General features: G+C 48.7%; 2 protein-coding genes across 2 annotated transcripts; one reads left to right on the top strand and one right to left on the bottom strand.

Moving 5' to 3' along the window:
- Positions 1-784: 784 nt before the first annotated feature.
- Positions 785-1,165, bottom strand: LOC142663062 (histone H2B 1.1). The gene has a single exon (XM_075841360.1). The coding sequence runs from the start codon at positions 1,163-1,165 to the stop codon at positions 785-787; it is 381 nt and encodes a 126-aa protein (XP_075697475.1).
- A 320-nt stretch (positions 1,166-1,485) lies between these two features.
- On the top strand, positions 1,486-1,878 carry LOC142663061 (histone H2A type 1-like). The gene has a single exon (XM_075841359.1). It carries the CDS (start codon positions 1,486-1,488, stop codon positions 1,876-1,878), a length of 393 nt encoding a protein of 130 aa, XP_075697474.1.
- Positions 1,879-16,897: the final 15,019 nt, after the last annotated feature.

Raw genomic sequence — 16,897 nt, 5'->3', positions numbered from 1 at the left:
CAGAGGAGACACCAGAGTCTGCTCCGCCTGTATTACAATACCCGGCACAGAGGAGACACCAGAGTCTGCTCCGCCTGTATTACAATACCCGGCTCAGAGGAGACACCAGAGTCTGCTCCACTTGTATTACAATACCTGCCACAGAGGAGACACCAGTCTGCTCCACTTGTATTACAATACCCGGCACAGGGGAGACAACACAGTCTGCTCCACTTGTATTACAAAACCCGGCACAGACGAGACACCAGAGTCTGCTCCACTTATATTGCAATACCCGGCACAGAGGAGACACCAGAGTCTGCTCCACTTGTATTACAACACCCGGCACAGAGGAGACACCAGAGTCTGCTCCACCTGTATTACAATAACCACCCTTTATCCAGTCCTCGCCAGTGTGATTGCTTGTTCTCTATCATCGTCAAGCAGTTTCCCTGGCATCTATGTTATAAATCGGACTACTACCCTCATCATTGTTATTTACAGATGTCCCATGCTTCCTTCCGTCTCCTAATGTACAATGCTCCGTTTCTTCTGGACAGTGTGATATTATGACGGGTCATCTGCCCGCAGGATCCGTGTCCCGGCTTCCTCACACGCGGCATTGTCCCTCCCTGTCCGGCAGCCACATAATGTATGAAGCAGCATCTGCACCGACACGAGAACGGCCGCACATAGAACAGGGAGACTAGCGGGAGGCCAGATAATAGCAGGCACAGCTCTGTTGTAGACAAGGTGGGTGGCTCTTAGAAGAGCCTTTGTGTTCTTACTGCAGGGACGGGGCACATTACTTGGCGCTGGTGTACTTGGTGACGGCTTTGGTGCCCTCGGACACGGCGTGCTTGGCCAGCTCTCCAGGCAGCAGCAGGCGCACGGCAGTCTGGATCTCCCGGGAGGTGATGGTGGAGCGCTTGTTGTAGTGAGCCAGGCGGGAGGCTTCCCCTGCGATGCGCTCGAAGATGTCATTGACGAAGGAGTTCATGATGCCCATAGCCTTGGACGAGATGCCGGTGTCGGGGTGGACCTGCTTGAGCACCTTGTACACGTAAATGGCGTAGCTCTCCTTCCTGCTCTTTCTCCGCTTCTTGCCGTCCTTCTTCTGTGTCTTGGTCACGGCTTTCTTGGAGCCCTTCTTGGGCGCCGGGGCAGACTTAGCGGGCTCAGGCATGATAACACACTGCGATCTGCTCACAACTGAGATAATGGAATGCTTCACCCTCCCACCGCTGCTGTATTTATACACGGGCTATGCAAATGAGCAACGCTGCCTGACCACTGTTCTACTGGATGAGCAAGTCATGTGACCTATGGAGTCGTCATAAGCCACTCCCAGTGCAGCTAATTGGTGGTTTCCACGAGTCTGTTCTCTGTTGGTGGCTTTAAATCTCTCCAATCCCAGGAGCTGGTGAGCGGTGCAGTAGCTTATAAAAGGCAGCAGAAAGGGGGGTGATTGTTAAGATACGAATAGGACATTTCCCTGCTTTAGCGATGTCTGGACGTGGTAAACAAGGAGGCAAAGTGCGGGCTAAAGCCAAGACCCGCTCATCCCGGGCTGGACTTCAGTTCCCTGTCGGTCGTGTGCACAGACTTCTCCGCAAGGGCAACTACGCTCAGAGGGTCGGTGCCGGCGCTCCGGTTTACATGGCCGCTGTGCTGGAATATCTGACCGCTGAGATCCTGGAACTGGCTGGAAATGCCGCCCGGGACAACAAGAAGACCCGAATCATCCCCCGTCACCTGCAGCTGGCCGTGCGCAATGACGAGGAGCTCAACAAGCTGCTGGGTGGTGTGACCATCGCTCAGGGAGGCGTCCTGCCCAACATCCAGGCCGTTCTGCTGCCCAAGAAGACCGAGAGCAGCAAAAGCGCCAAGAGCAAGTGAGCACCGCTTATCCCACATGAGACCACAAAGGCTCTTTTAAGAGCCGCCCACGTGATCCTTAGAACAGAGCTCTCACCGCTGATCTCCGATATGTAAACGTTCTGCGCCAGATAAGTGGCTCTGCTTGTACAGAGATCTACCCATATGAATTCATATACCGCGGGGTTTCACATTGAAGAGGAAGCCGTAGGGTGGGTGGGTGTAGAACTGCGTTACTCATGACCTACACATTCACTACTGCCTCGTGCAGATGGTGGCGCTGTCCTCATTGGTGCACTAACTATACTGTACAGGACACATTAATAGTACAACTACTCCAGTGATTCATGTTCACGATCTGCAACCCGCCTCCGACTACATAATATCTTAAATTCTATCTTCCAGTCTCAAGAGCTTTGTCACAGTTCGGTCCTCCTGGAGTATAACCACCATCATCCCAGGTGTTTAGAGGAAGATGCCATCCCCGCGTCATGTACGGATAAGAGCAGTTCCTAAACTACAAAAGTCCTACGAGGGGTCTGCGGCAATGCTTTATATATACAGGAGACGCTATTAGGGTAACAAACCCTTCCTCTCAAGGACTCATTGCTTCTAATTCTGCCCTGGTGTACACCACCAACTAAATGTGAACAAATGAAAAAGAGAGGGGAAGAAAAGGGCAAGAAGCGCACGGATCAAAGGATCTCTTGAATTAAGAAAAAATATCGATCAATAAAACAACGAGCTTAGAGGTATATTCTACCTAACAGGGAAGGGGTGAACGGTCCCTGTGTAGAGAACACCCCATTTAATGAACAAATCCCATTCAGCATTGTGACTTAACGTAGATGAAGGGGAATAAAAGGGAAAGGTACATAAATCAAATATCAAAAGTGGGGGCATAAAGGGGACAAACTGGGCTGTAATGTTCGTCTCCCTCAAGTACCGCACTATTGGAGCTCTGATATTAGATGTTACTTCTGAATAGAGCTGCATCAAGTTGTCCTTTTCATTCTCTGAATGCGTCTCAGTAAATGTTACTCTGCAGCAACTTCATGCGTTAGTGGGATGAGGGGAGTCCTAAGTATAGACAACGCACAGTGTTAGTACGAAGTAGAAATAGGTGCTTTCTGTTTCCTGTCATTGTATTGCCAGCAGCTCGATTATACCAGCAGTCTGGCAAAGTGAGATACAAGACAATGCAAGTCCATACTTATGTGGAACTTGGTGCTGCAAATTGGTAGTTTGTTTTGAAAATTCGTAACATTTGTAGCAATGAGAGCAGCTTGGAAAACACGGCCCCTCCAACATTGGGTTTTACTCTTGTAAAATGCCGTATCAGCTGCATCAGTTTTGTTCTTTTTCAATCATTGAATGCGTCTCACTAAATGTTGCTCTGCAAGAAACTGCACGCGTTACTGTAATAAAGTGAGTCCTATATCGGGACAGCAGACAGATTCATTATTAGTACTAGAGGTTAACAGATTTATTGCCAGCAGCCTTATTAATCCCAGCCGTCCGGCAGAATGAGATACGAGCCGAGCCGATACTTGTGTCAAAGTTGGTCCCAGTAACAGATTTATTGTTTGTTGTAAGAATCTGGTAACATTAGTATCAGTGATAGCAGCTAAGAAAACACTGGCCCTCTCTCCAAGGATTGCGGAAAGCACGTTGCCCAGCAGCAAGCTGGACGCCGAAGAAACAACACCGCAAGTCCGCTGTTTGATCCACTGCTCGTGCGCTTATACAGCGCTATGAGCAACTGAGCGGATATTCAGCGGTGTTTCTGCCACTCCTGTACGTGCAGGCATCGGCACAAACGGCACCGCTACGAGGATGTGTTTTCCTGCCTTGAGTACCTTACTGCTATACTTGCTGGCGAGTGATCCTCTTTCCCTTCAGATTAACATTCCCTGGTCTAAGACCCAATTCAGTCAGCTGCTTCTAGGACGCGATTAGGGGACACACTGCAGTCCACATATCCGGCTCCTCACTGGAAGACCGACGTGATACTGAAGCCCCTACCCCCGTGTATATAGAAGTAGAAGATCACTGCCTGTAATAAGAAGGAACAGGTACAAAATGCCTGTAATATAAAGGAACAGGGACATAATGCCTGTAAGATGAAGGAACAGGGACATAATGCCGGTAATATGAAGGAACAGGGACATGATGCCTGTAATAAGAAGGAACAGGTACAAAATGCCTGTAATATAAAGGAACAGGGACATAATGCCTGTAAGATGAAGGAACAGGGACATAATGCCTGTAAGATGAAGGAACAGGCACATAATGCATGTAAGATGAAGGAACAGGGACATAATGCCTGTAAGATGAAGGAACAGGGACGTAATGCCGGTAAGATGAGGGAGCAGGGACATAATGCCGGTAATATGAAGGAACAGGGACATAATGCCTGTAAGATGAGGGAACAGGGACATAATGCCTGTAATATGAAGGAACAGGGACGTAATGCCGGTAATATGAAGGAACAGGGACGTAATGCCTGTAATATGAAGGAACAGGGACGTAATGCCGATAATATGAAGGAACAGGGACGTAATGCCGGTAATATGAAGGAATAGGGACATAATGCCTGTAAGATGAGGGAACAGGGACATAATGCCGGTAAGATGAGGGAACAGGGACATAATGCCGGTAATATGAAGGGACACGGATATAATGCCTGTAATATGAAGGAACAAGGACATAATGCCTGTAATATGAAGGAACAGGGACATAATGCCGGTAATATGAGGGAACAGGGACATTATGCCTGTAATATGAGGGAACAGGGACATTATGCCGTGTCCCTGTCTCCTGACCGTCTCTTGGCAATCGGCTGTCCCTGACTCATGTCCGTCTCTCTATACTCGGCTTTCCCTGACTCCTGACAGTCTCTCTATACTCGGCTGTCCCTGACTCCTGACCATCTCTCTGCACTCGGCTGTCCCGGACTCCTGACCGTTTCTCTGCACTTGGCTGTCCCAGGCTCCTGACGGTCTCTCTATACTCGGCTTTCCCTGACTCCTGACAGTCTCTCTATACTCGGCTGTCCCTGACTCCTGACCATCTCTCTGCACTCGGCTGTCCCGGACTCCTGACCGTTTCTCTGCACTTGGCTGTCCCAGGCTCCTGACGGTCTCTCTATACTCGGCTGTCCCTGACTCCTGATCGTCTCTCTATACTCGGCTGTCCCGGACTCCTGACCGTTTCTCTGCACTTGGCTGTCCCAGGCTCCTGACCGTCTCTCTATACTCGGCTGTCCCTGACTCCTGACAGTCTCTCTGCACTTGGCTGTCCCTGGCTCCTGACCGTCTCTCTGCACTCGGCTGTCCCTGACTCCTGACCGTCTCTCTGCACTCGGCTGTCCCGGACTCCTGATCGTCTCTCTATACTCGGCTTTCCCTGACTCCTGACAGTCTCTCTATACTCGGCTGTCCCTGACTCCTGACCATCTCTCTATACTTGGCTGTCCCTGGCTCCTGACCGTCTCTCTGCACTCGGCTGTCCCTGACTCCTGACCGTCTCTCTGCACTCGGCTGTCCCGGACTCCTGACCGTTTCTCTGCACTTGGCTGTCCCAGGCTCCTGACCGTCTCTCTATACTCGGCTGTCCCTGGCTTCTGACCGTCTCTCTGTTTCCGGCTGTCCCTGTCTGCTGACCGTCTCTCTGCACTCGGCTGTCCCTGGCTCCTGACCGTCTCTCTGCACTCGGCTATCCCTGGCTCCTGACCGTCTCTCTGCACTCGGCTGTCCCTGGCTACTGACCGTCTCTCTGCACTCGGCTGTCCCTGTCTCCTGACCGTCTCTCTGCAATCGGCTGTCCCTGGCTACTGACCGTCTCTCTGATTCCGGCTGTCCCTGTCCTGTACTATATGTGCTGGGACTTGGTTTCTTGTAATACAGGGGGAGCGTACTCTAATGTCTTGTCTGTTACAGTACACTAGAATCTGTTCCATCTGTAATACATCAATACGTATGTGCTGGGTTTTATTTATACAGGTGAAGTAGACTCTGGTGTCTATTCTGTGCGGGGTTATTGTATTACATGTGAATCAAACTATAGTTGCTTGTCTTTTCCGGATTATTATAATACAGGTGGAGCAGACTATAGCTTCTTGTCTGTGCCGGGTTATTGTATTACAGGTGAAGTAGACTATAGTTGCTAGTCTGTTCCGGGTTATTGTAATACAGGTGGAGCAGACTATAGCTTCTTGTCTGTGCCGGGTTATTGTATTACAGGTGAAGTAGACTAGAGTTGCTAGTCTGTTCCGTGTTATTGTAATAAAGGTGGAGCAGACTATAGTTGCTAGTCTGTTCCGGGTTATGGTAATACAGGTGGAGCAGACTATAGTTTCTTGTCTGTGCCGGGTTATTGTATTACAGGTGAAGTAGACTAGAGTTGCTAGTCTGCTCCGTGTTTTTGTAATACAGGTGGAGCAGACTATAGTTGCTAGTCTGTTCTGGGTTATTGTAATACAAACTTTGTTGTTTCTTTTTTTGGTGCAAGGTTATTGTAGTCGCAAACTCTAGTGTGTTTAGTCGTTATTGTAATTGCCTGTTTATTGGAGGAGCAGTCTCTGGTTTCTTCTACACGCTGTAATAGAATGGGGACATAATGCGGTAATAGGAGGGAACAGGAACATAATGCCGGTAATAAGTAGGAACAGGGACATAATGCCGGTAAGTTGAGGGAACAGGGACGTAATGCCGGTAAGATGAGGGAGCAGGGACATAATGCCGGTAATATGAAGGAACAGGGACATAATGCCTGTAAGATGAGGGAACAGGGACATAATGCCTGTAATATGAAGGAACAGGGACGTAATGTCGGTAATATGAAGGAACAGGGACGTAATGCCTGTAATATAAAGGAACAGGGACGTAATGCCGATAATATGAAGGAACAGGGACGTAATGCCGGTAATATGAAGGAATGGGGACATAATGCCTGTAAGATGAGGGAACAGGGACATAATGCCGGTAAGATGAGGGAACAGGGACATAATGCCGGTAATATGAAGGGACACGGATATAATGCCTGTAATATGAAGGAACAAGGACATAATGCCTGTAATATGAAGGAACAGGGACATAATGCCTGTAAGATGAGGGAACAGGGACATAATGCCGGTAATATGACGGAACAGGGACATTATGCCGTGTCCCTGTCTCCTAACCGTCTCTCTGCACTCGGCTGTCCCGGACTCCTGATCGTCTCTCTATACTCGGCTTTCCCTGACTCCTGACAGTCTCTCTATACTCGGCTGTCCCTGACTCCTGACCATCTCTCTATACTTGGCTGTCCCTGGCTCCTGACCGTCTCTCTGCACTCGGCTGTCCCTGACTCCTGACCGTCTCTCTGCACTCGGCTGTCCCGGACTCCTGACCGTTTCTCTGCACTTGGCTGTCCCAGGCTCCTGACCGTCTCTCTATACTCGGCTGTCCCTGGCTTCTGACCGTCTCTCTGTTTCCGGCTGTCCCTGTCTGCTGACCGTCTCTCTGCACTCGGCTGTCCCTGGCTCCTGACCGTCTCTCTGCACTCGGCTATCCCTGGCTCCTGACCGTCTCTCTGCACTCGGCTGTCCCTGGCTACTGACCGTCTCTCTGCACTCGGCTGTCCCTGTCTCCTGACCGTCTCTCTGCAATCGGCTGTCCCTGGCTACTGACCGTCTCTCTGATTCCGGCTGTCCCTGTCCTGTACTATATGTGCTGGGACTTGGTTTCTTGTAATACAGGGGGAGCGTACTCTAATGTCTTGTCTGTTACAGTACACTAGAATCTGTTCCATCTGTAATACATCAATACGTATGTGCTGGGTTTTATTTATACAGGTGAAGTAGACTCTGGTGTCTATTCTGTGCGGGGTTATTGTATTACATGTGAATCAAACTATAGTTGCTTGTCTTTTCCGGATTATTATAATACAGGTGGAGCAGACTATAGCTTCTTGTCTGTGCCGGGTTATTGTATTACAGGTGAAGTAGACTATAGTTGCTAGTCTGTTCCGGGTTATTGTAATACAGGTGGAGCAGACTATAGCTTCTTGTCTGTGCCGGGTTATTGTATTACAGGTGAAGTAGACTAGAGTTGCTAGTCTGTTCCGTGTTATTGTAATAAAGGTGGAGCAGACTATAGTTGCTAGTCTGTTCCGGGTTATGGTAATACAGGTGGAGCAGACTATAGTTTCTTGTCTGTGCCGGGTTATTGTATTACAGGTGAAGTAGACTAGAGTTGCTAGTCTGCTCCGTGTTTTTGTAATACAGGTGGAGCAGACTATAGTTGCTAGTCTGTTCTGGGTTATTGTAATACAAACTTTGTTGTTTCTTTTTTTGGTGCAAGGTTATTGTAGTCGCAAACTCTAGTGTGTTTAGTCGTTATTGTAATTGCCTGTTTATTGGAGGAGCAGTCTCTGGTTTCTTCTACACGCTGTAATAGAATGGGGACATAATGCGGTAATAGGAGGGAACAGGAACATAATGCCGGTAATAAGTAGGAACAGGGACATAATGCCGGTAAGTTGAGGGAACAGGGACGTAATGCCGGTAAGATGAGGGAGCAGGGACATAATGCCGGTAATATGAAGGAACAGGGACATAATGCCTGTAAGATGAGGGAACAGGGACATAATGCCTGTAATATGAAGGAACAGGGACGTAATGTCGGTAATATGAAGGAACAGGGACGTAATGCCTGTAATATAAAGGAACAGGGACGTAATGCCGATAATATGAAGGAACAGGGACGTAATGCCGGTAATATGAAGGAATGGGGACATAATGCCTGTAAGATGAGGGAACAGGGACATAATGCCGGTAAGATGAGGGAACAGGGACATAATGCCGGTAATATGAAGGGACACGGATATAATGCCTGTAATATGAAGGAACAAGGACATAATGCCTGTAATATGAAGGAACAGGGACATAATGCCTGTAAGATGAGGGAACAGGGACATAATGCCGGTAATATGACGGAACAGGGACATTATGCCGTGTCCCTGTCTCCTAACCGTCTCTTGGCAATCGGCTGTCCCTGACTCATGTCCGTCTCTCTGCACTTGCCTGTTCCTGTCTCCTGACCAACTCTCTGCCCTCGGCTGTCCCTGGCTCCTGACCGTCTCTCTGCACTCGGCTGTCCCTGGCTCCTGACCGTTTCTCTGCACTCGGCTATCCCTGGCTCCTGACCGTCTCTCTGTTTCCGGCTGTCCCTGTCTGCTGACCGTCTCTCTGCACTCGACTGTCCCTGGCTCCTTCCGGTCTCTCTGCAGTCGGCTGTCCCTGGCTCCTGATCATCTCTCTATACTCGGCTTTCCCTGACTCCTGACAGTCTCTCTATACTCGGCTGTCCCTGACTCCTGACCATCTCTCTGCACTCGGCTGTCCCGGACTCCTGACCGTTTCTCTGCACTTGGCTGTCCCAGGCTCCTGACCGTCTCTCTATACTCGGCTGTCCCTGACTCCTGATCGTCTCTCTATACTCGGCTGTCCCGGACTCCTGACCGTTTCTCTGCACTTGGCTGTCCCAGGCTCCTGACCGTCTCTCTATACTCGGCTGTCCCTGACTCCTGACAGTCTCTCTGCACTTGGCTGTCCCTGGCTCCTGACCGTCTCTCTGCACTCGGCTGTCCCTGACTCTTGACCGTCTCTCTGCACTCGGCTGTCCCGGACTCCTGGTCGTCTCTCTATACTCGGCTTTCCCTGACTCCTGACAGTCTCTCTATACTCGGCTGTCCCTGACTCCTGACCGTCTCTGTGCACTCGGCTGTCCCTGACTCCTGACCGTCTCTCTGCACTCGGCTGTCCCGGACTCCTGACCGTTTCTCTGCACTTGGCTGTCCCAGGCTCCTGACCGTCTCTCTATACTCGGCAGTCCTTGTCTCCTGACCGTTTCTCTGCACTCGGCTGTCCCTGGCTACTGACCGTCTCTCTGCACTCGGCTGTCCCTGTCTCCTGACCGTCTCTCTGCACTCGGCTGTCCCTGGCTACTGACCGTCTCTCTGATTCCGGCTGTCCCTGTCCTGTACTATATGTGCTGGGACTTGGGTTCCTGTAATACAGGTGGAGCGTACTCTAATGTCTTGTCTGTTACAGTACACTAGAATCTGTTCCATCTGTAATACATCAATACGTATGTGCTGGGTTTTATTTATACAGGTGAAGTAGACTCTGGTGGCTATTCTGTGCGGGGTTATTGTATTCAGGGCCGCCATCAGGAATTTCAGGGCCCCCTACAGCTAAATTTTCTGGGCCCCCCTACCGTGGCACCGCCTGTTAACGGTACTCCGTCCAGCACTATATCATGGTACCCAGGGCCGCCATCAGGGGGGGTATTATGGGTACTGATGTGAGAGGCCCGGCCAAACCTAATTGAAAGGGGGGCCCGGCAAACTGCCGCGACTTGCCTTTAGTAGAAAAAAAACAGGCCCCTGCAATGGGGCCCGTTTTTTTCACCAAAAGAATGTCATGAGCAGCGGGCCCCCCTTTCAATTAGGTTTGGCCGGCCTCTCACATCAGTACCCCTAATACCCCCCCTGATAGCGGCCCTGGATAGCACACGCTTGTGTAAATCCGGCCTTAGGGTAGGAACACACTAGGCATGAACACTGCGGATTTTATGCAACACATTTTATTGTGGAGAATCCGCAGCGTATTACAGTCGCAGCAGAGGGGATGGGATTTGAACAAATCTCATCCACACGCTGCAAAAAAAATGGACCTGCAGTGTGGCTTTTTGGCTTTTTAAGCCGCAGCGTGTCAATGTATTCTGTGGAATCGCCGCTCCTCTGTTGCGGAAATGCTGCGGTTCTGCCGCAAAAATCACACATGAGAGAAAAAAAAAGGCACTTTTTTAAATTTATAAAAAAGTTTAGACTTACCCCGGCCGTAGTCCTGGTGACGCGATCCTCTATTCTTAGCGCAGCCCCGCCTCCTGTCATGACGTTTCATCCCATGTGTTAGGGCCTGTTCACATCACCGTTCGCTTCCGCTCCGGGGTTCCGTCTGAGGTTTCTGTCGGGTGAACCCCGCAACGGAAAGTGATAGCACAGCTTCCGTTTCCGTCACCATTAGCGCAGTCGACTGCGCTATTGATTCCGTCCGAAAACCAGCCGGAATGGTGACGAACGGAAACCATTAGCGATGTTTCCGTCACCATTGAGATCAATAGTGACTGAAACGGAAGCTGTGCTGTCACTTTCACTTTCCGTTGCGGGGTTCACCCGACAGAAACCTCAGACTCAACCCCGGAGCGGAAGCGAACAGTGATGTGAACAGGCCCTAACACAAAAGTTTTGTATTTTTTTAAGCTGGTTCACAAAAAAAAAATAATTCCAAATTCTACTGAACCAACTGCCTATTTAGAGACTGGCAGCAGCTCCAGGAGCGACATCATAAGGGACACACTAGGCGGATATGCTGAGTAAAACTACACAGCTTATCCGCCCCGGTAGCCGCAGGGAATTCTGCCAGCAAAACCGCACCAAATATTGGCGCAGGTTTGGTGAGGCGTGTCCGCTGCGGGAATCCTGCAGGGAAAAAAAGTCTAGACTTGCCCCGGCCGTAGTCCTGGTGACGCATCTCTCTCTTCTGAACGTAGCCCCGCCTCCTGGGATGACGCTGTAGACCATGTGACCGCTGCAGCAGTCACATGGGATGAAACGTCATGACAGGAGGCCGGGCTGCGCTAAGAATAGAGGATCGCGTCACCAGGACTACGGCCGGGGGAAGTCTAGACTTTTTTATAAATTTAAAAAAGTACCTTTTTTTTTTTCTTATGTGTGATTTTTGCGGCAGAACCGCAGCATTTCCGCAACAGAGGAGCGGCGATTCCACAGAATACATTGACCTGCTGCGGCTTAAAAAGCCAAAAGCCACACTGCAGGTCCATTTTTTTTGCAGCGTGTGAATGAGATTTGTTCAAATCCCACCCACTCTGCTGCGACTGTGATACGCTGCGGATTGTCCACAATAAAATGTGTTGCATAAAATCCGCAGTGTTCATGCCTAGTGTGTTCCTACCCTAAGGCCGGATTTACACAAGCGTGTGCTTTTTGCACGCGCAAAAAACGTGGCGTTTTGCGCATGCAAAAGGTCCATAACCGCTCCGTGTGTCAGCAGCGTATGATGCGCGGCTGCGTGATTTTCGCGCAGCCGCCATCATTATGACACTCTGTTTGTATTTTTGTAGCACGTGGTGCTTTTCTGTTTTCATTCATAGTTTATACGGCTGCGGAAGTGCTGGCCGTGATTTTCACGCACCCATTGACTTCAATGGGTGCGTGATGCGCGAACAATGCACAAATATAGGACATGCCATGAGTTTTACGCAGCGGACACACGGACACACGCTGCGTGAAAATCACTGACAGTCCGCACGGCCCCATAGAGTAACATAGGTCCATGCGAGGCGCGTGAAAATCACTGACAGTCTGCACGGCCCCATAGAGTAACATAGGTCCGTGCGAGGCGCGTGAAAATCACGCACGTTGCACGGATGTATTACACGTTCGTCTGAATAAGCCCTAACAATAAGGCCCAGTTCAGAGTTTTTGGCCCTTGATATTGACTCGGACGCTGCGTCAGAATCAGCACCAAACAACTTCCAAAACCGCCTCCCATTGATTTAATCTGAAATCAATGGGAGCCAGTCGCGGAAAAAAGAAAAAGCAGCACGTCCTTTCTTGCCGCGGTTCCGCCTCTGACCTCCAATCGAAATCAATGGGAGGCAGAAAATTCATTTTTCGCTGCGTTTTTTGTCTGCTGTCCTCAATCGCCGCGGGCAAAAAACGCAGCAAAAAAACGCGGCAAGATAGTGTGGGCAGGTCAAAATCTGCCTCAAAATTCTTTAAGGAATTTTGAGGCAGATTTTTTTTTGCCTGCAAAATACTGTGTGAACAGGGCCATACATGATCAGCACTTTGAGATAATTTACTCACTGTGTCAGAAGAGATGCTCCCACTCCAGTCCTCTTCCGGCGATGTCTTCCAGGCGAGGTCTTCGGTCCAGACGTCCAGGTAAGTTTTGTCCATGTGTGTCCGCGGCTGCGCGCGCTTCGTTCGCGGGTGCGCGCGCGGCCGATCTCGGGTGCGCGCGCGGGCGGTCTCCAGTGCGGGCGTTCGTGGGTGCGCGCTCGCGAGTGCGCACGCGCGGGAGTTTCCTTGTGCGCGCGATCGGGTGCGCGCGCACGGGCGGACGGTTTGACAGCCCCCCATGACGAGGGGAGGGGGCCCGCAGCAGCAGCAGCAGCTCACGACATTCTTTTGGTGAAAAAAACGGGCCCCATTGCAGGGGCCCGTTTTTTCCTACCAAAAGAATGTCGCGGCAGTTGCCGGGCCCCCCTTTCAATTAGGTTTGGCCGGGCCCCTCACACCACTACCCCTAATACCCCCCTGATGGCGGCCCTGATTGTATTACATGTGAATCAAACTATAGTTGCTTGTCTTTTCCGGATTATTATAATACAGGTGGAGCAGACTATAGCTTCTTGTCTGTGCCGGGTTATTGTATTACAGGTGAAGTAGACTATAGTTGCTAGTCTGTTCCGGTTTATTGTATTACAGGTGAAGCAGACTATAGCTTCTTGTCTGTGCCGGGTTATTTTATTGCAGGTGAAGTAGACTAGAGTTGCTAGTCTGTTCCGTGTTATTGTAATACAGGTGGAGCAGACTATAGTTGCTAGTCTGTTCTGGGTTATTGTAATACAAACTTTGTTGTTTCTTTTTTTGGTGCAAGGTTATTGTAGCCGCAAACTCTAGTGTGTTTAGTCGTTATTGTAATTGCCTGGTTATTGGAGGAGCAGTCTCTGGTTTCTTCTACACGCTGTAATAGAATAGGGACATAATGCGGTAATAGGAGGGAACAGGGACATAATGCCGGTAATAAGTAGGAACAGGGACATAATGCCGGTAAGTTGAGGGAACAGGGACATAATGCCGGTAATATGAAAGTACAAGGAGATAATGTCGGTAAGATGAAGGAACAGGGACATAATGCCGGTAAGATGAGGGAACAGGGACAAAATGCCGGTAATTTGAAGAAACAGGGACGTAATGCCTGTAATATGAAGGAACAGGGAGGTAATGCCGATAATATGAAGGAACAGGGACGTAATGTCGGTAAGATGAAGGAACAGAGACATAATGCCGGTAAGATGAGGGAACAGGGACATAATGCCGGTAAGATGAGGGAACAGAGACGTAATGCCGATGATATGAAGGAGCCGGGACGTAATGCCGGTAATATGAGGAAACCGGGACGTAATGCCGATCGAAGTAACAGGGACGTAATGCCGATAATATGAAGGAACAGGGACATAATGCCGGTAAGATGAAAGAACAGGCACATCATTTCGGTTCAGATGAGGGAACAGGGACATAATGCCGGTAAGATGAAGTAACAGGGACATAATGCCTGTAATATGAAGGAACAAGGACATAATACCGGTAATATGAAAGAACAATGACATAATGCCGGTAATATGAAGGAACAGGGACAAAATGCCTGCAATATGAAGGAACAGGAACATAATGTTGGTAATATGAGGGAACAGGGACATAAAGCCGGTAATATGAAGGAACAGGGACATGTCCCTGTTTCCTCATCTTACAGGCATTATATCCCTGTTCCTTCATATTACCGGATTTATGTCCCTGTTCCTTCATATTACAGGCATTTTGTCCCTGTTCCTTCATATTACCGGCATTATGTCCATTTCCCCTCCTACTTATGGCATAATGCCTGTAATATGAGGGAAAAGGGACATAAAGCCTGTAATATGAAGAAACAGGGACACAATGGCTGTAATATGAAGGAATAGGGACGTAATGCCGGTAATATGAAGGAACAGGGACATAATGCCTGTAAGATGAATGAACAGGGATATAATGCTGCTAATATGAAGGAACAGGGACGTAACGCCAATAATATGAAGGAACAGGGACATAATGCCTCGAAGATGAGGGAACAGGGACATATTACCGGCATTATGTCCCTGTGCCCTCCTACACTGGACATAATGCCAGTAATATGAGGGGACAGGGACAAAATGCCGGTAAGATGAGGGAACAGGGACGTAATGCCGATAATATGAAGGAGGCGGGACGTAATGTCAGTAATATGAAGAAACAGGGACGTAATGCCGGTAATATGAAGGAATAGAGATATAATGCCGGTAAGATGAAAGAACAGGGACATAATGCCGGTTCAGATGAGGGAACAGGGACATAATACCGGTAACATGAGGGAACAAGGACATAATGCCGGTAATATGAAGGAACAAGGACATAATGCCTCTAATATGAAGGAACAGGGACATAATGCCTGTAATATGAAGGAACAGGGACATAATGCCTGTAATATGAAGGAACAGGGACATAATGCCGGTAATATGTGGGAACAGGGACATAATGCCGGTAAGATGAGGGAACAGTGACGTAATGCCGATAATATGAAGGAGCCGGGACGTAATGCTGGTAATATGAAGGAACAGGGACATAATGCCGGTAAGATGAAAGAACAGGCACATAATTCCGGTTCAGATGAGGGAACAGGGACATAATGCCGGTAAGATGAAGTAACAGGGACATAATGCCTGTAATATGAAGGAACAAGGACATGTTGCCGGTAATATGAAGGAACAGGGACAAAATGCCTGCAATATGAAGGAACAGGGACATAATGTTGGTAATATGAAGGAACAGGGACATAATGCCGGTAATTTGAAGAAATAGGGACGTAATTCCGGTAATATGAAGGAGCAGGGACGTAATGCCGGTAATATGAGGGAACAGGGACATAATGTCTGTAATATGAAGGAACAGGGACATGTCCCTGTTTCCTCATCTTACAGGCATTATATCCCTGTTCCTTCATATTACCGGGTTTATGTCCCTGTTCCCTCATATTACAGACATTATATTACCGGCATTATGTCCCAGTACCCTCCTAGAGGGGATATAATGCCAGGAATATGAGGGAACAGGGACATTATGCCGGTAATATGAGGGAACAGGGACATAATGCTGTTATTATGAAGGAACAGGGACATCATGCCTGTAAGATAAGGGAACAGGGAGATAATGCCTGTAATATGAAGGAACAGGGACATAATGCCGGTAATATGATGGAACAGGGACATAATACCTGTAATATGAAGGAACAGGGACATAATGCCGGTAATATGAAGGAACAGGAACATAATGTTGGTAATATGAGGGAACAGGGACATAAAGCCGGTAATATGAAGGAACAGGGACATGTCCCTGTTTCCTCATCTTACAGGCATTATATCCCTGTTCCTTCATATTACCGGATTTATGTCCCTGTTCCTTCATATTACAGGCATTTTGTCCCTGTTCCTTCATATTACCGGCATTATGTCCATTTCCCCTCCTACTTATGGCATAATGCCTGTAATATGAGGGAAAAGGGACATAAAGCCTGTAATATGAAGAAACAGGGACACAATTGCTGTAATATGAAGGAATAGGAACGTAATGCCGGTAATATGAAGGAACAGGGACATAATGCCTGTAAGATGAATGAACAGGGATATAATGCTGCTAATATGAAGGAACAGGGACGTAACGCCAATAATATGAAGGAACAGGGACATAATGCCTCGAAGATGAGGGAACAGGGACATATTACCGGCATTATGTCCCTGTGCCCTCCTACACTGGACATAATGCCAGTAATATGAGGGGACAGGGACAAAATGCCGGTAAGATGAGGGAACAGGGACGTAATGCCGATAATATGAAGGAGGCGGGACGTAATGTCAGTAATATGAAGAAACAGGGACGTAATGCCGGTAATATGAAGGAATAGAGATATAATGCCGGTAAGATGAAAGAACAGGGACATAATGCCGGTTCAGATGAGGGAACAGGGACATAATACCGGTAACATGAGGGAACAAGGACATAATGCCGGTAATATGAAGGAACAAGGACATAATGCCTCTAATATGAAGGAACAGGGACATAATGCCTGTAATATGAAGGAACAGGGACATAATGCCTGTAATATGAAGGAACA

Source organism: Rhinoderma darwinii, chromosome 11 (genome assembly GCF_050947455.1).
Source record: "Rhinoderma darwinii isolate aRhiDar2 chromosome 11, aRhiDar2.hap1, whole genome shotgun sequence".
NCBI classification, from domain to species: domain Eukaryota; kingdom Metazoa; phylum Chordata; class Amphibia; order Anura; family Rhinodermatidae; genus Rhinoderma; species Rhinoderma darwinii.
This window is presented reverse-complemented; position numbering and strand designations above follow the sequence as displayed.